Raw genomic sequence first — 22888 nt, forward strand, 5'->3', positions numbered from 1 at the left:
CCTGGTCTGGCCTGGAATCACAGCGATGTGTTTGACTTTTAACTGCTCTCTGAGCAATTAGGGATTGGCAGTAAATGCTGACCTAACCAGCAACACCTTCCCCCCGAATGAAGTTTTTAGAAAGCCAATTCCAAGTTTTTCTTGAATGAAGGAAATAACAGGCTTATTATCGAACAAACCCCAAGTAAAATAACAGAGACTATGTCTAGTATACATACATACAGGTATGGAGTTAGAGGGATAATATCCAGTGCAAAAGAAAGATAAATCAAAATATAATTTAAGGTCTTTGGTTCCCTTGAGGTATAAGGTTTTAACCTGAGAGCACAGTTGATTAGCAGTGTCTTGAATCAACATTATTCATGAATATTGCAGATCTCTAAGTTCTCCGTTACCAGCAGTTCCTTTCCAATTTGTGTTTTACTAGGGCTGTGTTCTTTGAAAGGCAGAGAGAGAAAAAGCACTTTCTCAAATTCTGCAAACACAAATCCATTTCCACTGCTGTACCAAATGCAGTTCTGTGAAATACTGGCTGGTTTGTTGACATCAATGCCTGAGTTCATTTTTTTTCAGCTTGATAATTGCGCATGACATCTTTCATCTCCAATATGTGAAACTTATCATACAGGTATTAATCAAAATAGGCGATGGTGACCTTTTCATGCCTAATTGGTGAGCCACATCTTTCCCAAAATATTAATTTCAGTTCAGATTATTTTGTCTATTTCACATTGACTTCATGAATTTTGCCTAAACTGTGTGTTTATCTGATCACTGTGACCATTTAAGTCAATGGTTTTTCATTTTTAGAACTGTATTAGTCTATGAAAGTCCTTGGTGTTGAAGTCAGATGACAAAATTTAAGTATCAGTAATCTAGATTTTACAAATGGGGCTGTAATGCAGTGTGAATATCAAGTCAACTTGAAATCCAATTGTGCGTACAAAACTTTCACTAGTAACTAAGTAATTTAGTAAAGGAAAAGTGTCATATTTTTAAAAATATGGTTATAGTTCAGAAGAAATGATTATAAATGAGCAAATGTTTTTCAATCAAAATTATAGTAGACAGTTAAATCTCATAATCAAAAAACCAAACTTCATTTGGATTAATGAAATACATGCTAAGGGTAACAAGTATTGCTTTGTTCTTCCTCCCATGCTGACACAAACTTTTTTTCAGGTTTATGAGGTAAGTGCTCTCAATATGTCAACCATGTGAGGAAATCGCATAATACATCCAGTCTGGATGAATGCCATTCACTGACATCTGAATCCATCAGACCCATCAAGACTCTTAAAGCACTTTGAACTACTTTCACAATTCAGTAATAATATATATCCCCGTGGTTTAATAGCTTGTTATTTATGTATCATAGCATTTCATTATTGACTGCTTTGTAGCTTTGTGCAAAATTTTTGTTATTACTGGTTTTGGAATTGCCATGACTACCATTACCAGGGTATTAATTCCACATTACTAAGTTGTGAAATTTAAGTAATGAATGTGATTGTATTTCATAACAAGTGCTTTAAGAGTAGGTATAACCAATATGTATGAATTATATGCATTCATTGCTATCACTGAACAGAGTGAATTGGATATTTCAATAATGATCTATTTGTTGCACTCTGTTTGCTGTTTAAGGTAATTTCACAGTTAGGGCTGTCATGAATGTCTTGTGTTAAAACTGTATTATTTTATTTCTGATCTTCTTTGAAAACAAAGGTCTGAATTTTCAATTTAATTTTCTCAGCCGTTGCTGTGTTCCCGCAAAGTACATATTTACAGCCCTTGCATGGCTTAAGATAAAATAAACAGAATCTATCATGAGAACAAATAAATACATTTGCAATGTGACCATAATTCCAGGATAAACAGGGTTACATAAGAAGTGGACAAGACCATTCACCCTTTCTAGCCTTTTCCACCATTCAGTGAGATGATGGCTGATCTGTGGCCCATATCCCTTCATACAAATTTAAAACTAACAACCGATTTAGTATCAGCTGCCATTTGTGGAACAGAACTCCAAACTTCCTCCACCCTTTATGTATAGGCATATTTCCTAACATCTTTGGGTTGGATCAATTGAGGGGACAGGAGCTTGATGTCAGGAGGAACAAACGTCCCCAGGAAAACCAACAAATATTGTTGGGAAGATATTTAGCACCTTCCTGAGGCTGTCTCCACCTTATCACAACTTCTGGGTTTACTGTGCCCTGGGATTCACAGTCGGCCACAGTTAAACCTGCAAACCAAGTTGATGAGTGTGGATGCCTTGATTTAAGCCATCCAGAATGCAAACCCACCTTCTGGGGCTGATTTAACCGCTTGACCATTGTCCTGCCTCAGTAAGAGCTGAGCAGTTTGAGGCTGACACACTTCCATCTTTTGCTCACCCATGTTAAAATTTTCCATCAGGATCTTTAATTCCTTTAGAATCAATAGTCCAGGAAAATATCAACAAACATTTAAAGAGATTTGCATTAATTCAGAGAAAGGAAGAGAACAAAGGATAAACCAGGAAACTACAGGCCTGTCAGTCTAAGTGGTTGATGGGCTCAGTGGTGGGGAATCTATTGGAAGCAATACAGGGAGACAGATTAATCTACACTTGGAGAGGCAAAGATTAATCAAGAACAGTCAGCATGGGTTTTAATGGGAGGTCATGTCAGATCAACTTGATTGAATTTTTCGAAGAGGGAAGGTTCTTGAAAGGATCCCACCTGGGAGGCTGATAGCAAAGGTAAGAGCCCATGGAGTCTAAGGATATTTGGCTAATTGACTGACAGGCAGGAAGCAGAGTGTGTGGGTGAGCTGTGTTTTTGTGACTGGAAACATGTGTCTAGTGGAGTTCCACAGGGATCAAGTGAGGTACTTGGTATTTATGGTATACATAAATGACTTAGACTTGAATGTAGAAGAGTTGATTAGTAGGTTCACAGATAATATGAAAATTGGTCAAATGGGAAATAATGACAAGGATAGACTTAAATTAAAGGAGGATATAGACAGTCTGGTCAGATGATCAGTGGTAAATGGAACTCAATCTGGATTAATGTGAGGTAATGCAGTCAGACAGGTCAAACATGGCAAAGGAATACATGATGGACAGTCAGACCCAGGGAATCCCCAAGGACCAGAGGGATCTTGATATGCAAGTCCACTAGTTCTTTAAGGTGGTAGGACAGGTAAAGTGGTTGAGAAGGCATATGGAATACTTGCTTTTATTAGCTGACGTATAGAGTTTAAGAGCAGGGAGGTAATGCTGGAACTGTATAAAAAAGTTATATCATTTACAGCTAGAACACTGTGTGCAGTTCTGGAATCCACATTATAGGGTGGATGTGAGAGAGCTGGAGAGGAGATTTATCAGGATGTAGTCTGGGCTAGAAAGTTTCAGTTCTGAAGAGGGATTGGATAGACTGGGTCTGTTTCCCTTGGAGCTTCAGAAGCTGAGGGGGAACGTGATTGAGATGCATAAAACAGAAGAACGTACACAGGAAGAAATGTTTCCCTTTACTGGAGAGATCAATGACAGGGGCATTGATCTATGTTAAGGGCCAGGAGGTTTTGAGGAAATGTTAGAAACGTTCTTTTCAACCAGAGAGCAGTGGGAATCTGGAACTGTCTGCTTGTAGGTCATGGTAGAGGCAGAAACACTCATAACTTGTAAAAAGCATTTAGACATGCATTTGCAAGGCCAAAACATAAAAGGTGGAAATGTGTTGCTGGAGAAGCGCAGCAGGTCAGGCAGCATCTAGGGAACAGGAGAATCGACGTTTCGGGCATTAGCCCTTCTTCAGCTAATACCCGAAACGTCGATTCTCCTGTTCCCTAGATGCTGCCTGACCTGCTGCGCTTCTCCAGCAACACATTTCCATCTCTGATCTCCAGCATCTGCAGACCTCATTTTCTCTTCAAAACATAAAAGGCCATGGAGCAGATGCTGGAAAGTGGGATTGGACTTAATAGACCGAAGGGCCTTTTTCTGTGCTGTAGATCTCTGACTCTATAACCAACAGAGATTTATAAAAGGCACATTGTGATTTGGCCAGTACGGTTGATCTTGCTTCATGAAGTTACAGAGAATGTTGATGGATATTTTATCAGAACGTTTGATAAAATTTCACAAAAAAGATGGCCACCTAAACTGGGGTACAGTTTAAATGGGGAGGTCATTGTCAGCTTGGATAAATTTTGGGTTGACGACAAAAAAAACAGTCCTGATAAATTATTGTCTGTGTTTTAGATTGAAGGATGAGGTCATGATCCACAAAGAATGGGTCCTGCAACCACTGGTTTTTAACACAAGATATAATTGGTTATTGGAATATAAAGTAAAATCTCAGAACTTTATGATGACTGCATAAATTCACATATTAGCGAGTCAGCTAGACAAGTAGAAGGTTGAATCCAGTACAGCAGGGCGAGACAATATAAACTTAATGTCATAGTTCTAAAAAGTGTGCAGGTGCAGAGGGAGTTGGGGTCTATTTGTACTGATCCTTACCAGTGGTAAGATAATACAGTAATTTACAAAACATTGGCTATCATGACTAAAGCTGCCTGGCCTGCTGTGTTTTTCCAGCACCACATTTTTCAACTCTGGTCTCCAGCATCTGCAGTCCTCACTTTCTCCTATCATGACTAAAGTCATTGAATAAACAAGCAGGAATATTGTGTTAAAACCTTAAGAATGTCTGAGTAGATCACAGGCAGAGTATTGTTCCAGCCTAAGAGAGGGTAGAGGGAAGAGACCTGACTATTTATTGTGACTACTGTTTCTGGTAGCACTGAAGCGGCAGGACAGCTACTGGCTATCAGGGTGATCAGCAACTCTCTGAACTAGCTGTGATCTGAGGCAGTTACGGCTCTAGAGAAATTAAATATGTTGTGGCTTCACAGCCATGCACTGGTTGACTCATTCACTGATCGTACCATTTTTTTCACCGGCCACAGAGTGTGGAATACAACAATGATTAGTGATCAAGAGGGGTTATGGAATCCTTTCAGCATCAGTTATGTAGGTACTTGAAGGAATAAGAGCAATGGAAGAGAATAGGCACATTGGAATAATTTACATAGGGTGAGGATAAAGACCAAATGGACTAACTGAGCTGAATGGCTCGTTTTGTCATAATTTGTATGAATGTGTTAATTAAGTTTGACAACAAATTGAATATGTATAAAATGTTGTAAATTTGGGTTTGTATGAATATGGTAATTAATGTGATACAATTTCATTAATTTGCAAACTGCATTAAGCTACATGGAGTGAGTAACTGATTTAGTGAATCACTAATTTCTATATTTTAGTGAATAATTAAGCTAATTATAAATGAGAGTAATTAATGTATCGAATGGCAAGATGATGTAAAGTGTTGCTCACTTACTAGAAGTGCTGTTGGGTTGGGATGTGAGACTGAGGATTTTTGTTATAATTGGTTGAGTGCAGTGATGGAGTGGAGATTTCACATATTATTTCCCATAACAGGCAATTTGCTTTGGATTTGTGTGAGATGGTGTCAGTATGTAGGGAGGACAGTGTAAGTTTTAATAGTAAGGAATATATGTTCCAACAGCCAAAGATGGAATCATCACCTCTTTTGTAAAATGGCTGAATCATAAACACGTTCATGCATTTCTGGGGTGAGGTGGTATTTTGGCATCCTGCTGCGTGAGTAAATACTTTAGATGCTGATAGATGAGCACATGACAGAGTGGATTTTCACCCCCAGAGTCAGGACTCAGACATGCAAGGGAGACCGATACAAAAACAGAAATTTCTGGGGAAACTTGGCAGCATCTGTGCAGAGAAAGCAGAGTTAACATTTCAGGTCTTGCGACCCTTTTTCAGAACTAGTTCAGAAGGGAAATAGTTGCCCATTGCTACTATTAAAGTGTCAATTTAGTTAATGTCCAGTAAGTGGGTTCATGATCAGTTCAGGATTGCAAGTAGGTTCCCCAATGGGAAATTCGACAACAGTGACAAATTTGATACAGGAATGGGGCTTATCACTAACACATTACCTATTGTTTGTCTCATCCCCACAAAAATAACCAAACATCAGAATGATGGTAGACATCCGAATTAGCATTAAGAACTTTCATACCTGTCCACTTCCAAACTGTCCATCCCCATAAACCCTTCAATCAGGACTGAGGTGTGGACCTGATGGTTTCAACATGCATTAAACGTAATCAAATTTGGGTAACTCTCATTATCTTCAGAAAGTCTACTGGAAATAATGTGATGTATTCATCCCAGAGCTTATGTTGAATTTCATCCCTTGGACTTTATTAGAAACAGAGCTGTACACATTAACCAATAAGCTTCAATCTCTCAAATAAATTTAACCATCTGTCAATTTCTGACCTGGAGTTTTCTTTTTTAAAAAACCAATTGTATGCCCCAGCTTGAAATTTACTGCTTAAACTGCTCATTAGTACATGGAAAATTTTCGATGTTGAAGTTGTATTTATTTGTTCAAACTACACAATTTGTATCAGTTTGCAGAAAGTCTCAAAAGATTCAGGTATTTAGTTAGGTTGGTTTACAAGCACCTTATGAAATACTTTACAACCTGATTAACTTGCCTGCCCAGCAAAATTCTCCTGAGCTGTTGTGTGGCATGAATAAGTTTCACAGATTCCCCTGTATACACACAAATTGTATGAAAACAAAGTGAATGCACTGCACAGTTAAAAAATTTCAGATCTGCTCAGACTATTCCCTCAGAACAGAATTAATAGTCTCATGTACTGGATTTGGTATCTTTACAATCATGAATAGTAATATGTAGTATTCTAATAGCGTGACTTGGGATTGTAACAATAATAGTTTCATGTTATAAAAGAAACTGGATGTCATAACCTTTCATATAAACTCTGTGTAATACTTCAGTCTTCTAAGATAGAGCCAACGCATGTCCTGGTCAAATAAAGTCAATGAAACATAAAGAAGCTGGCTTTGTTCATGGATTTTAATTGACAGAACAGCATAATACTTTTCGATGATTAACTTATTTTATGATTCCTCCTTCAACACATGAAGCAATAAAGGATGCTATGGCTACCCTGTTAGTAGGCTTAGTTGATTTGTTCTAGTCTGCCTTATCACTGATTTTCCCAGCTGTCGTCCTAATGGCATCTTGTCTCCTACATGTCTCCTTTGGCAGCCGTTCTCTGAATTGACTCACTGATGATATCTTAATCTTCTTTTGTTTTGCTCCTGAACAGGGAGTTGACTATTCAATCTCTTAACCCAGCAGCAGAAGGAAAAGGAGTTATCAGAGCCATTAGTTAAGCCAACCAGCACCTCCTGGATCAAAGCAGCTATTATTACCCACTGCTCACAGGATGAATAGAGTCATTCCAACCCAATGGGTTGGGATGGTTCACAGGAACTCTGACTGAACTTCCAATGTTTTATTTGAAGTTTGACACATTTGCCTTTGTTTCTATAGATACATTTCCTCCTCATCTCATTTCTGGCTTTAAAAAATTGTGAATTAAATTGTGCTAGGATATAAATCACATCCACAGTATTTGTGGCTCAAGACGCAAATCCCAAAATAGAAGACTCACTGAACCTTTAACCCAATATTAACCATCTGCTTTGTTGTCAGGCAGATACTTTGATTATGATTGAACTTTAAAATTAATACAAATGGAAAGTACAGATAGGTTATAATTCTCTTTCTATTGCCATTCAGTGTTAAACACATTCAATTTGGCGTTCACCTGATTCAGTGAACAACCAGTAGAGAAAAAAATAGAAAACTTGTTTTTTTGATCTGTGCATCCCTTTTCAATTGTACCCATTGTAATCCAGGAATTCTGCTTGTTCTGTGTTTATTCCATTGCAGTTCACAGTAAACTAATTACATGCAAATGACAAAATGGAATCTTACATGAACAATTATGTGGTTGGACAAAAAATTCATGCCTCAGGATTCCAGCGTATTTCAAACACGTTTTTATTTCCTAAAACCAAAAGAACTGCAGATGTAAATCAGAAACACAAGTTGCTGGAAAAGCTCAGCAGGTCTAGCAGCATCTGCAAAGAGAAATCACAGTTAACATTTTGGGTCCATTGAGAAAACTGTTCTGAGGAAGGATCACTGGACCTGCTTTCTCTTCACAGATGCTGCCAGACCTGCTGAGCTTTTCCATCAACTTTTGTTTTTGCTTTTAAGTGCCATCTACAAAGCATTCATTGCAATTTGATGTGCATATTTTTGAATATGATGTATTGTATTGCATCCCTATAGGGTTTAGAGAATGTGCTTTGTTTCTTGAGGGAAAGTCTATAATGAAGCTCAAAGAATCCATGTCATGACAGCCCTAAAATCATCATGTGTCACTCCAGTTTGTATTCCTTTGTAATGTTGTGTATTACTAAAGTTGTTACATTTTTACATCTAAGTATTTTACAATATGTGCCTGAGACTTACTTAGCTCCCTGGTGTAGCATAAATGTCATTACTTTTATGTATGTTACTACAGCATAACTTTTTGGACAATCATTTTAAATTCAAATCAACTTGACAGATCTAAATTGGGGCTTGTAAAACTGCTAATTCCACTTCTGCTGCAGGTTGAGTTTGGCAGACATAGAGCAAAGGTGCATAATCTTTAGGAGAACAAAGTGGTGTTTATTTCACTCAAGTAAAACTAAAGGGTCAACGATAGTCAGACATCTAAAGTATTGGACATTACCTCACAGGCTTGGGTTTAAAATGTGAGACTCCTCAGTTCATATTCTGCGACCATTGAGTCAGCTTTGCCAAATTTTGCCAATTAGGATTCCTTCGTGGCATTCCCTTATTGAGATTCAGAGAATATTTAAAATACAATATTCTGAAGTTGGAAACAGCTGATAAAGCATACGGCACATTGATATGTCGGACTTCATGTCCCAGAACAATTTACCTCGCTCAGTGAATACTCTTGACAAAAGTAAATGTTTGAAAAAGGAAAACAAATTTTTGAAGCTTTCTCTAGTTTTAAAAAAAACATCTTCCCATCATTTTAAAGGCCTGCTGAGATTTCCACAGAAATGAACTTGATACCTATAGATTGTATATTTTTAAAAATTATTTCATTTTTCTTTGTTTTACCTTCCACAAACAGAAGATGCAGACACAGAAATGAAGCCCATTATATTTGCACATTGTTTCCTTTGTATGTTTCTAAGCAATGCTGTTCCATGCTGTTAAATTTTACTTTATTTTTCAGTTGCGAAGCTCATTTAAGCAAGCCTTTACCCTCAAAAAGGCTCCGAAATCAGCATCTTCCTATTCCGACATTGAAGAAATAGCAACACCCGATTCTTCGGTGCCATCTTCCCCTAAAGTACAGCGTGAAGATGCAGATTCATCAGCCTCCACCAAACCATCACATTCATCCACTGAGTAAATAAAACTATTTTCAGCTTTTTTGCTCGCAGTTCTATTAGCTGTTCATATAGAATATATTGAACTATTATAATTGACTTGTGGAGTTAATTTTATTCAATTGACATGTAAACCTTTGCACTTATGTAACGCCTTTCATGACCTCAGGACTTCACAAACTGCTTTGCAGCCAGTGAAATTCTTCTAGAGTGTAGACATTGTTCAAATGTACGAAACACACCTGCCAATTTAAACAGCAAACTCTCTCAAAGAATTATGCTGATCACCAAATAATCCCTTTTAACGGTGTTCTTTGATGGATAAATATTATCCTTGTTTTTCTGCAAACAGTGCTGTGGGATCTTTTACAGTGAGGGTAAATGAAACCTTTGCTTAATGCCTCATTGGATGCAATGAAGCTTGTTTGCCTTATGTGTTGATTTGATTTATTTGTCACGAAGCATTGAATCGTAAGAACTATACTTGCAGAGGTTCTTGGTGGGATTGTGGGGGTTTGGTGCGGGGTCATTGATTCCTTTCTTAATTATGAATCTTAGAATCCCTACAGTGTGGAAACAGGCCCTTTGGCCCAACAAGTCCACACCGACCCTCCAAAGAATATGCAACACAAGCCCAGTCCTGATTACTCTACATTTACCCCTGACTATTGCATCTAACCTACACAGTCCTGAACACTCTGGGTAATTTTGCATGGCCACCTAACCTGCACATCTTTGGACTGTGGGAGGAAACTGGAGGAACCCACACACACACGGGGAAAATGTGCAAACTCTGCACAGGCAATCGCCTGAGGCTGGAATTGAACCCAGGTCCCTGGCGCTGTGAGGCAGCAGTGCTAACCACTGAGCCACCATGCCGCCCCATGTTAGAATGTGAAATGGTAGAAAATATTTCGTAATTGTGAAGTTTTCCAAACCTTGCCTTGTGTGAGAGCCTGCATCCAGTGGTGATAAATGATATGTTTACCACTTAAATGATGTATGCTCAAGACAAACAAAATCTTTGTTGCAGGTAATAAATTTGGGGTTCTGTCATTGGTGGTATGTGTGGTTTGGCAACAAAGCTTTGATTAGCTTAGACAGCTTTAAAATCTTTTGAAGTTCTTCAGGTAGTCTGTGGAAGTTCTTGAGGTGGAGGTGCCAGTGTTGCACTGGGGTGGACAAAGTCAGAAATCATATAACACCAGGTCATAGTTCAACAGGTTCATTTGAAATCACAAGCTTTTGGAGTGCTGACCATTCATCAGGAGAGGAGAAGAAAAACATAGAAGCACAGAATTTACAGGCAGAGAGATCAAAAGATCGTACAAATAGTGTGATTGCAGTGTCAACAGGCTGAATGAAAAGCCTTTGCAGGTGATCAAAAGTGTCAGACGGTGTGAGTAAAGTGTCAACAGCTGAATAATAAGTGAAGAGAATGACCTATAGTCCAATTAATTGATGCAAAGAGATTATTACAATAAATTAAAAATAAGGTGGTGCTGGAGACAAACCAAATGGCTGGAAAAACACAGTAGGTATAACAGTCGCAGGCCGAAGGTCTAACCAAACGAATATTTTGTTATACATACTCATCTTCTGCACCTTGAACAAGCAAAGGTCTCAGATGAATCTTGTTCAGCTAATACGTTGAGCAACTTTGCCCTCAGCCAGCTGGCATCCATATGTCCCTTGTCCCTAGTTTTCCTTCAGTCTACTCATGACCATGTGCAGATCCCATCCTTAATCTATCCTCTTATGATCTGTGCAGTGTCTGATATAACTCTGAGCTAGCAACTGCAAACACATAATCCAGTGAGTGTTATATCTTTATTATCACTCTCCTCTTGCTGTTCCTAGAGCACCTAGGCAGGCCATATCTTTCAAGGTCTGAAAGGGAAACAAAACAACACAAGGCTAAGGTTGTGTTGCAGAAAATGTGTTCAAATAAGTAATATGTGCTTACATCATCTGTAGCTTGTAAATAAGGAAATAAGTTGGAAAAGGGATAAGTGCAGTATTAAAAGGAGTATTAGGACTGATAATAGTTTCATGATTTGTGGTTTCACCACTGAGTTTCGGCTTCACCAATCACTGTCCTAATCTGTCAACGCAACAATTTTAAAATTCTTATCCTTGTGTTCAAATGTTGCCCTCGCCTCTTTCAATCTATGTATGTACCTTCCTCCAACCCTACAACAGGTGAATTGGCCATGCTAAATTGCCCGTAGTGTTAGGTAAGGGGTAAATGTAGGGGTATGGGTGGGTTACGCTTCGGCGGGTCGGTGTGGACTTGTTGGGCCGAAGGGCCTGTTTCCACACTGTAAAGTAATCTAATCTAACATGTGAAGGTCATTGGTATCCCTGCGCTTACACCTCCTGTTTCCATTAGTACACCGCTGGGAGCCTTAGCTTTGCTGCTGACACCTGAATGTCTAGAATTTACCCTGTAAACCCCTCAACTTATCTGTCTATGTGTATCTCTCTCTCTCTCTCTCTTTCTCTGTCTCTCTCTCTCTATTTCTTAAATGCTATGTATTTGAACATTGCAAAACTCCTAATCTCTCTTTATATTACTAGGTGTGAAAATTGTGTTTTATTGTACAACTATGAAGTATCTTGGATGTTTACAATGTTACAGGCTTTATATAAATACAGTTGTTCATGAAGTTAGAGAAAAACCATGATTACATTAATTGATAAAATGGGATTGAGGGACTAAATAGCCTACGCTTGTTGCGTGTTCCCATTTGAGTTTCATTTTATTAATGACAGCAATTAACCAAACTCATCATTCTAACTCAAATTTCTGATATGGTGTGAAAGCACTGCTATTGTCCTGAGAAGAAAGTAAACTGTTTTTAATGCAGGGTCTATGATTCCCGTGAACCTGAGTTGAAGGAAGTATCAAACCTACGGAATGAGTTGTGGGATAAGGAAAGGAAATTAACAGATATCCGCCTTGAGGCTCTTAGTTCAGCTCACCAGCTGGAGCAGTTACGAGAAGCCATGCATAATATGCAGGTATGTTCCTTATTGAGTGAGGGAATCAATCCTGTACAAATGCAGACTCTATGCTTACTTTTGTCCGGTTATGAAGTACCTTTTTGGTCAAAATTGCCTATTGTGTAAGAACAGTTGACATTAAGAGTTTTTGTCGAACCTGTCATTTTTAAGGTGGAAGCAGTTAATATTTGCCTTGCTGAAGGACACATGAATCTGACAACAACAGATACTGTTCTCGATGAATGGATAAGCCCTCACCTGTATTTGGCAAGATTTGAGGGACAAGCTGGTATCTTCTCCACCAGCATCTGTAAATATTTTAACCAGCTTTTGTTGTTGGGAACCTGTTTCAATTTATTATGGTCATAAGTCAAAATTCAGTTTGTCAGATTTATTTAACATTTGCCTTTGGATATGCCATTAGTGTTTTTCGTATATTTTGAAGTATTATTGAAAAAAGACTGTGTTGAAAGTTGTTTTTGGAATTTTGAAACAAATGGCTATTCAAACTAAATTATTTTCTAAGATTCAGTCTGAAGCACAACCTGATTTAAATCTAATTCTTGCTGCAAGGAATAATTTTGAAAATAAGACATTTTGAAAAAAAGGTTGATTAAGTATCAAGCAACTCTCATTGGCACATACACCAGATGGTAACGCACTTTGCATCACATGATGATAAATGCAGTGTAAACATGTTACATTGGTGAATATGTCAGAAATAATTTTCAGATTGAGACGTTGCAGTAGTGAGGAAATACAATCTTTTTAAAGCATTGTTCATAATGTCATCTCATCTTTCCTTACATTATCCATGTCATTAAAATTACACTCAATATATGCCACAACATAACCAGTCTCCCAACCAGGTTTCCTACCTTTAGTATATCCCAAAGGTTTCTACAGAGAGAAAAGTCTGAAATGGCAACCATGTTCATCCCACATTTAAAAGCTATTTTGAAACTTCCAATTACCATACACAGCTTCTCAGCTGAGAGAACAGTGGGCTGCTGCATGCAATCTCTTCCAACTGATTCCTGAGAGTAATGCAAGAGGAGCCAAGATCAGACCACCCATTGGTTTTCTTTTCCCTCCCATGAAGAAACATCCCTCCTTCATTCAGTACTTGACAGTCCAGATGAAAGCAAAAATTGCTGTGCAGAAATCTGTTGTCAGAAATTTACATCCAGTTATTCTTGTATTATTATAACACTGTCCATGCTATGTTGTCTCGTTTAAATGTGAGTTTTGATGAATCAGACTTTCAAAATTGATTGTTGGAGAATATTTCTTGCAAATCTCCATGTGCCTGGTGGGATGATTTGCTTGGCACCTGACTGCAGTGCAACAATTAATGTGGCACCTCCGGTGTGTATTTCGTAAGTTATATAACAATATAACAGGCGTGACATGATCACATTGTAAAGTATAGTTAAATTGATAACACAAGCCATTATGTTTCTTGCTTTAACACTATTAACATTCTTACTAACATCTTCTCTCAGACAGTACCAGCATAATGTAGCCATACTCCCTATAGGGGATTGGTTAGCTCAGTTAGGTGGTTTGAGGGTGTGCCAACAATGCAGGTTCAGTTCTTGTACCTGCTAAGGATCACCTTAACTGTGCCAAATTGACCCATTTATTAAAAGGAAGAGTTTCTCCATATCTACCCTGACTGTACACCTCAGCACTTTGTACAGGTCAGTCAGACTCCCACCTACCCCTCTCTTCTCTTAAGGAAAACAAGCCCAGCCTATCATGTAGTCTCTCTTCATTGCTCCAACCCAGGCAACATCCTGGTGAATCTTTTCCACACCCTTTCTAGTGGAAACACATCCTTCCTATAGTGTGATGACCAGAACTGTACAAAGTATTCTAGCTGTGACCCGACTACCATTCTATACATCTCATCGTTTCTCTTGTATTTAATGATTAGACTAACAAAGACAAGTAGCCTGTATCCCTTCTGAACCACTTCATGTACTTGTCCTACCTTCAAGGATATATGGACATATATCAAGTCCACTCTTGTTCTCTACTTCCTAGGGCTCATGATCTGACACATCTCTCCCTCTAGCGTTGCCTTCATGCCAGAGGATTAACTCTGGTTCAATGAAGGCTGAAAGGAGGGTGTGCCAGGGGCAGCAAGCATTCCTAAAAATCTGGCATCAGCCTTGAGAAGGTGAAATTACCTGCATGTCAAATAGTAGAATGAGCATGTGATAGAGCTCAGTACTCCCACGAACAATGGATCAGACAAATCTTTGCAATACTGCCACATCTAGTTGTGAAATGGTAAGCTGATCTCCATTGAGGTGATGAGCACCTCACTGCATAAGACAAGGCTGAAACATTTGCATCTACCTTCAATCAAGGGAGGAGAGCGCAATCCCCTTCTGAATCCTGAAGACCCCAGCATCGCACATGTAATTTTCAGCCAAATCAGTTCACTCCATGTGCTATCAAGAAATAACTGAAGTCCATTGATACTGGAAAGGCTTTAGGCACTGAAACACTTTAGAAATAGTACTGAAGACATCTGCTCCAGAACTAACTGTGCCCTGAGCCACAGTGTGCCAGGGGATCTACAACACTTGGCAATGTGAAAAATCACCAGGTATGTCCTGTACATACAATGTAGGACAAATCCAATCCAACTTAATTACCTGGGCCTCTCTTCAATTATCAATAAAGTTGAGGATGGTATCACTGTTAGTTCTATCAACACCATTTACGCAGCAATTGGTGATAAGCAATAAATGCTGCCTTTGTTCAGAATGCCTACATCCTGAGAAAAAATGTTTTAAAAACAAAGTGTGTTGAATAATGATAATCTGATTAAACAGATTTTTGCTGCGGCTTTGTACTTCACATTTTGAACAATATGTCAGACTACTTTTCTCAGAGCACAATGATATCTGCTTGAATCTGACTCATAATGATATTTTATTTTTAAAAGTTGTGATAGTGTGACTGAGTGAGAATTTTCTTTGCGTGCCACTTTTTCATCTATATTTTGTGAACCAAAGTTTGAAGATTCAATGCTGTTTGATTGGAATGTAATTGACTTCATGTTCTTAGTTATGTGACTACAACTACGTAGTTTGGTCACAGTAACTTTATGGGGATAGGTTTCCTTTTTAACAATTTTGGTGGAACCCTGATATTACGGATTGCTTGTCCATTGTAAAACTGACTGATTTCAATTATATTGCTTTCAGTGAAATGTAAAGCAGTTGAGTTTGACAGTACTTAGACTTTCTGCTTTGTAGATTATCATCCAAGCAGCAAAGATGTGAAAGTACATAATGGTTTTCTCAATAGTTGCAATAGTTCTCATTTGTGAAACAGTTGATAACTTTTTTAAATTTTCTGTCTTCAGTCTTGAGGTGATAGATTTATAACAATCTGCATTATAAGCCTCTAAGTAAAATCTGTTAAAGTATGAGGCTTTATCAGTTCTATTGAATAATTTTACAGAGAGCAATTTTCAATTCCAAGTATTGAAAATATCAAAACTCTTGTCAAAGTAATATCGGAAGTGAGGACTTCAAAGACTTTCTTTTTATGATTTAATACTTGGCCTGTGATCCCAGCACAATAAGAGACAAATGTGTTCATTAAGTTGTTCTTGCCTTTCCCCAGGTGGAAATTGAGGCATTAAAACTGGAGAATGACCGTCTCAAAGCAGATACCGGCTCTGGGACATCACAGACCGTCACATTATCATCTGCCACCTCCTCTCCTCGGCGATCATTGGGACTCACCTTAGCTCACTCATTCAGTCTCAGTCTGACAGATTCCGTTGATCAAGGTAATAGTTTTGATTCACAAAACAGAAAAGCCTCTGATATCCACTACCTTTCTCGTCAGCTACAACACTATTAAGACTGCCAGAACTGACTTCATAAAAAGTAAGGTCTGGCATGCTACAGGAAGTCAGCTTCGAAAACTGAAGCAGCTGTCCCCACAGCCAGCAGTTGTTGTTTTTTTGTCGTCTCCTCGTGTCATTGTTGCTTGGCCTCTTCCAGTTCAGCCTCCTATTTGATTTACTCAAGATTAATCAGTTTGCTTAAAAGGAAAAATTAGACACTGATTATAGAAACCTGACAGGATTCAGGTGCTCAACCATTTGACTTAAAATCTACATTTCACGATTACCCTTTAGTTCGGAAACTCCCTGATGTTTCCAGGGCAATCTATTGTAAACTGTAAGTCTGTCATGCTATTAAGCAATGTATTTGTGCCTACTTGGGGAGCTGTTCTCCTTCAATACAATGGAGTTTTTTTTTCCACCAACATTTGTTATGGATGTGTAATTAATGCAATATAAAAAGAATGCTAAGGTTTGCTCCCACTTGGTAAATGCACTTTTGCAGTATTTTGTCTTGTTTCCAATTCAGATGTATCACCAATGGATGGGGTGACTAGTTCATCCCTGAAAGAGGAAAGGAATGTTCGAATTGTGGTTCATCTCACCGAGGAGCAGATTTGCAATGAAGTAAGATGCATGTTAATGTAGACATAGTTTGGAATTATGATATTATGTGTAAACATGATTGCTTTCTCCAGTCAAGGCCATGAATAGTTGAATCATAGAGCTGGATTTTACTGGGCACTCATGAGCAGAAGATTAGGTGGGGTATGATTAAATTAGGGCACCATGTCATTGGCAGTGGGCTCACCACTGACTCACTCATCCTGCCCATACCATAGTTTTGTAGGCATTAAGGGAGCTGTTGGGTGGATTGCCCATCTGTGGCCCAACTGAGGCTCTTGAGTGGACAATGAATGCCCAGTTAAGGGCCTCGTCCTGGTGCTGCTCCAATCTAATGGGCAGTGGGACAGGATTCCCACTATTATGTAGCCAAGCAAATTTAGCCTTGCCTTTTGGCATAGCTCCACTTGGATCCCAGACATACCTATGCCCATCGCTGAATGCCACCTCCTTGATCTACTTGCAGTACCAGTGATAACCACTGCACCTGATTGGCGCTAGCAGTGTGCAGAGCTGCCAGCCTCCAATTGGCCCACAGCTCAGTGAAATGGAGAGACAGATTGAAGTCCTGCCTCATAGTAATCAAAACGTGATTTCCCCTGAAAAAGTAAAGTAAAGGAGCCAGCTAAGCAAAGATGGGATCGCTGCTTAAAATGAACACTGGGCTGCAGAGAGCCTGACTTTTTGTAAAATCCAGACCATGTAGTCAGGACAATCTCTGGTTATTTTCTTTGATCATCAGCTGAAGTAGCTATTTGCAATGAGTAGACATCTGCAGTCTTCGTGAAGGAGATAAAAACGAGTTAATGTTCATGCTCCCATTTGCTATCACCCAGGGCACACATTCCTGTTGGATGTGGACACAGTCAGGATCTTCTATTATGACTTTTGTGTTTTCCACATCAAGATTTTATATCCAGAAATTACTCTGCCAATATTTCTATGTTTGCTGCTAGTGGGTCAAGACTGGGAGAATGTACCCACCTATCTTAGCTTCCTTGTGAAGTATTCCAATATGAGTGAAGAGGCATGCAATGTTTAGCATCTAGGAAGTGGTATCCCATGAAGAGTTAGCGTCTTAAAACAAGAACGAAGGACGAGAAAGTTTTGAATAAAAAAGTAGAGTGGACGAAAACAAACTCCTTGTTCTATGTTTCATTTTTTAAAATGTTTGAACCTTGATTGTCCATTGTTCTGTATTCTCCAAAGTTCAAATGATTTTTGCTGTAAGTTGGGAGACCAGATGGAATTGAGTAGCAAAATAGTTTCTTTGTTTCAGACTATGGTTCTTTTGCAGGCAAGCTGGCAGTACATGAGCTGAGCAGCAGGCTCATAACTTACCCACTATGCTTGGCCACAGATTCAAGATTGCTGGTAAAACAGCTCCCCCGACAGGAATTATTGCCCATGAGCTTCAAAGATACAGCAATTTGCAGAATTCACTCAACTGTAGTGATGCCATCAGCAGTTTTCCCCTGACTGTTGTTAAAAGTGCTTGCATTGCAGACTGAACTGTTTGTTGATTTTCGTGCTCACCCCATTATTTGGAAGGATGTGGTTGTCTTCTTAAAAAGCTCCCTTCTGGATTCAGTGGCTGCATTCACACACAGGTGCATAGGGACACACGTAGTCTGTGGTCACAACAGGAATTAGGGTTCGCTGGCAGGGATAATGGAGCTGAATGCTGGTAGAAAGGATTAATTAGGGACTATGTGGAGAGACAGTATCAGCCAAATTTACACAACCTGTCCTCCTAACTTAATCCTTTTCAATTTCTGAAATAATTCTAGTGAATTTGCACTGGTGCAAAATATATTTCCTGAGGTGCAGTGCCCAAAATTGAACAAATTCTCTCCATTGATTTGACTAAAGCCCTTCATAGCTGAAGTATAACATGCTCCCCTTTAGACAGTCATCTAATAAGACTGTAATATATTGTTCTATTATCCGATCTGGTTCCTTTTTTTTTTGTCTGAACTAGTTTATGATCAATGTACAGTACATGGAAAATCTTGACACTTCTGCAGTTCTCACCTTCTTCATTATTAAACATATATTTTGATTTTTTTGTTTAAATTGACCCTTGTATCATTTGCACACTGGATGAACAACATTAAATGAAGCATTTTATTGGGCAAAAGCATCAAACGGCCTCTTCGTGGTTAATAGCAAAAAAACGTTCATTGCGGTTTTAATTTATTGCAATGCAAGGCAAAAGAGTGTAATACAATTTAACTAGATTTAAAGAAATAGGCATCTCATGAATGATTTACCCACTTGTCAGTTCTCACGTGAAATTACAATAAAATAAGACTATGATAACCTTGGTCTCAAACATCACAATTTGATTGACAATTAGCACTTTTCCTTCTTTCCTTCTCTCATCCTAAATTCAATCGTAAACTTTTCATAATCACTTGATTGTTGTTGATCCAAACTGGTGAGAGTATATTATGATGTGAAGGTGCCGGTGTTAGACAATAGACAATAGGTGCAGGAGTAGGCCATTCAGCCCTTCGAGCCTGCACCGCAAGTGTTGGACTGGTTTGAACAAAGTCAAAAATCACACTACACCAGGTTATAGTCTAACAGGTTTATTTGAGAACATTAGTTTTCGGAGCATTGAGCCTTCATCAGAGGTACAGGGGGAGGAGGCATCAGACACAGAATTTATAAGTAAAAGATCAAAGGGTCATACAACTGATGCAAATGTATTTAACAAACCTTAAATGGCTGACTCCCTCCCATTAAATCCTTACTCAGTTAGAAAGGAGATGCCGGTTTCAATTGATGAAAATGCAAATCCCAGAATTTCTTTCAAGTCACTGCCCCATGATAACTAAAGGTTTTATCAGTGTATACCAGAGATGACATCTCAGGTCAGACAATATATTTTAGGTGTGAGGCCTCCATCTGTGTGAAGTCAGAGTGGTTTTATTTCAAACCAGGAATTTATAAAATGCTACACTGACTCACTGGGTCTACAGATTTTGACCAAAACAGAATGTATCTGCAAATGCAAATTTACCCCATAGACTTATGTGCATTTGTGTGTGCATGTGAGATAAAGAGTGGATGGGTTTAAAATTGGTGGTTATACCAAATAAGGCCAAGGAAATTTATTGATATTCCTCCTTAAGAGCCTAATTCAGTGTTAATTGGTGATGAAGTTGAAGCCTATTAACTCTTGCCACATTTGAACCCTTCTGGCATAACCATTGTAAGACAGTTCTATCCTTTAAAAGAAATTTTAACACTTGCAACTCCTCTAATGCTTAGCGTTCTTAAATAGTAATTGAGGATAGATTAATTTTTGAATTCCCTCGCAAAATGACAGGAAATGTTATGACAACGCTCCCACATCATTTGCATTGAGTACAGATGTGACCGAAACTTCATTTCTTCTGAATCCCTTGCTGAAAAGAGGAAGCATGTAACACTGAGGATAATATTTTCTTGGTCTCTTAAAAAACCTGTCTGAACTTGCACTTTGCACAGTGCTGTTTTTGATTTGAGGCAAAAATAGCGCTTTTTAAACATAAAAATATGTTATTTCTTCAGCAAAACCAACAATTTCTCTATCATTTTAAGTAAGTTGGAATAACCTGTGTCTGATCTGTCTGGGAGTTGATGTTGAACTGGCTAATTGAACAGCTTATTTTGCAATCAAATCTTTTTATTTCGTCCCCAGTGTTGTACACACACTTGATATGTTTTGTTTAATGTGCAGATCTCATGAATGTCCGGACACTGGAAAAGACTTTCCTATTTCAATCCTCTGGCACCTTAAGCTCCAATTACAAAATAACTGCATTTACTCCATATCGTTGTGTGTGTTGTTTCAAACTATTCCAATCAGGGACACAATCCTACCTCTTTTTCTTCCCCAACAGACCCAAAAGCAGCAAGAATTTTTCATTGGTTCCACCAAAGTAAATGCAACAACTGACTGGACTATGTTAGATGGAGTTATCTGTCAAGTATTTAAGGTTTGTCTGTTTTGTTGTTATCTGAGATGACTTTTCTACCTAGCATCCTTCTGACAATTGTTTGCAGTGGAAGAATTCATGTATGTAAAGCTAGTGAGCAGCAGACTCCAATCAAGCTTCCCAATGCTGCTTGTCAGTCAAGGGCATCTGAATATCAGTCAGCTCAAATGACAACCTGGATTGGGAGCAAGCCTTTGAAGGGGGGAAGTTTGGCAAGAGGGTTATGAAACCAGATTGGCAGCACCTGGTGGTACAGAATGGGTCTGGTTATAATCAAAGTAGATCTGGAAAAGCTGACCTCAATCCAAAAAAAATGTAGGTGTTTGGACTCAGTAGTATTTTGCAAAGCATTTCACACTTGATATATGCCATTTTCAAATTTGGCAGGAAGCGTGCCTGAACTGAAATATTTTCTAGAGGAGGAGACCACTGCTCCAAGTGTGCATCTGGGCTCTAATTTCATCCTTCAATTGTGACGTGACACAATTTAGGATCATAGAATTTTACAGTAGAGGAGAACATTCGACTTATCAAGTCTGTACCAGCTCCCACAAGAGCTACCTAGCTTGTCCCATGCTCCAACTCTATCTGTATAGCCCTTTAACCTCATCACTTTCAAACATACATCCAGCTCTCTTTTGAAATCACCTCCTCCATTCTCTCGGGTGGTACATTCCATTTCCTAACAGCTCTGAGTAAGGAAGTTTCTCCTCCTCTCATTCTCTCTTACTGACAGTCTTGAAATTGTGACCTCTGGTTACTGACATACCAACAAATGGAAACAGAATATCCTCTTTACCCTGTCAATAATCTTTCCTTGTATTTAAAATCCTTCATTGTTGGTATCATTCTAGTAAATCTCTTTTGAACTCTCTCCAGGACTACAACATCTTTCCTTAAATTCAGTGCCCAGAACTGAACACAATACTCTAAATGTAATCTGGCCATTGATTTGTAGAGGTGCAACATCACTCCCTTGCTTTTATACTCTATGCCGCTATTCGTAAACCCAACTTGCTTGCCCACTTTTAGAGAATTATGCACATGATCCCCAAGTCCCTCTGCACCTTTGTAGAGTCTGTTTACTCCAGTTGTCCCTTACCACGGTGTTTGTGAGGACAACCTTTCACAACATCTAGTTTTCTGAGATAACTAACTGACATTCTTTTTACAGATTTTTTCCCTTGAGTGCATAAAGTCAAAATAAGATTTATTTTTCTTTTATAAACAGAACTGATGTTGCATTAATGTCTCCTGATGTGTAATCCAAAATCCCAGGCTAATGTTCTGGGGATTCGAGTTCAAATCTAGTCATAAAAGATGGTGAAATTTGAATTCAATAAAAAAAATCTGTAATAGCAACAAATAACCGCTATCAATTGTTGTATGAAAAGGAAAAGACTCATTAATGTCCTTCAGAGAACAAAATCTCCCATCTTTACCTGTTATGGCCTAGTAAATGAGTCAGTTTAAGGGTAATTAGAGGTGGTCACAAATGTTCCCCAGCCAAAAAATTCTATGAATAAATAAAATAATTATTTCTGCTGCCTTCGGATGTAATTATGTATTGTTATGTTTATGGTGTAATTAGTATGTTAGAGCTATTCCTGCTTAAGATTGTGTTGTTGTTGCATTCATTCATAAATGATAGAAGTGGGTCTAACAATATTGATCAAGGATGATATTTCGGTTGTGAAAAGAAGAAATGTAAATACTGAAGAAAAGTACTCATTCAAGACCTCTCCTATCTCTTCCGACACAATACACAATCTCCCACTACTGTCCTTGATCGGACCTACCCTCGTTCTCGTCATTCTCATGTTTCTCACATACGCATAAAAGGCCTTGAGGTTATCCTTGATCCTACCCGCCAAAGATTTTTCATGCCCTCTCTTAGCTCTCCTAATCCCTTTCTTCAGCTCCCTCCTGGCTATTCTGTATCCCTCCTGCGCTCTGTCTGAACCTTGTTTCCTCAACCTTATGTAAGCC

At 38.6% G+C, this 22888-nt stretch overlaps 1 protein-coding gene across 5 annotated transcripts in view; it reads left to right on the forward strand.

Annotated features, from left to right (window-relative positions):
• LOC122563237 (neuron navigator 1) overlaps positions 1 to 22888 on the forward strand; it is a 653551-nt gene that overhangs the window by 593637 nt on the left and 37026 nt on the right. For all 5 annotated transcript variants that reach the window (XM_087973627.1, XM_087973629.1, XM_087973628.1 and 2 more), the window contains 5 exons: positions 9247 to 9422; positions 12274 to 12427; positions 16058 to 16226; positions 16816 to 16913; positions 20804 to 20899. In XM_087973627.1, coding sequence (XP_087829753.1) covers positions 9247 to 9422; positions 12274 to 12427; positions 16058 to 16226; positions 16816 to 16913; positions 20804 to 20899 — 693 coding nt within the window. The remainder of the gene's footprint in view (positions 1 to 9246; positions 9423 to 12273; positions 12428 to 16057; positions 16227 to 16815; positions 16914 to 20803; positions 20900 to 22888) is intronic.

Source organism: Chiloscyllium plagiosum, unplaced genomic scaffold, assembly GCF_037043375.1.
Source record: "Chiloscyllium plagiosum isolate Xiang-an unplaced genomic scaffold, Cpla_swu_hap1 HiC_scaffold_26, whole genome shotgun sequence".
NCBI lineage: Eukaryota > Metazoa > Chordata > Chondrichthyes > Orectolobiformes > Hemiscylliidae > Chiloscyllium > Chiloscyllium plagiosum.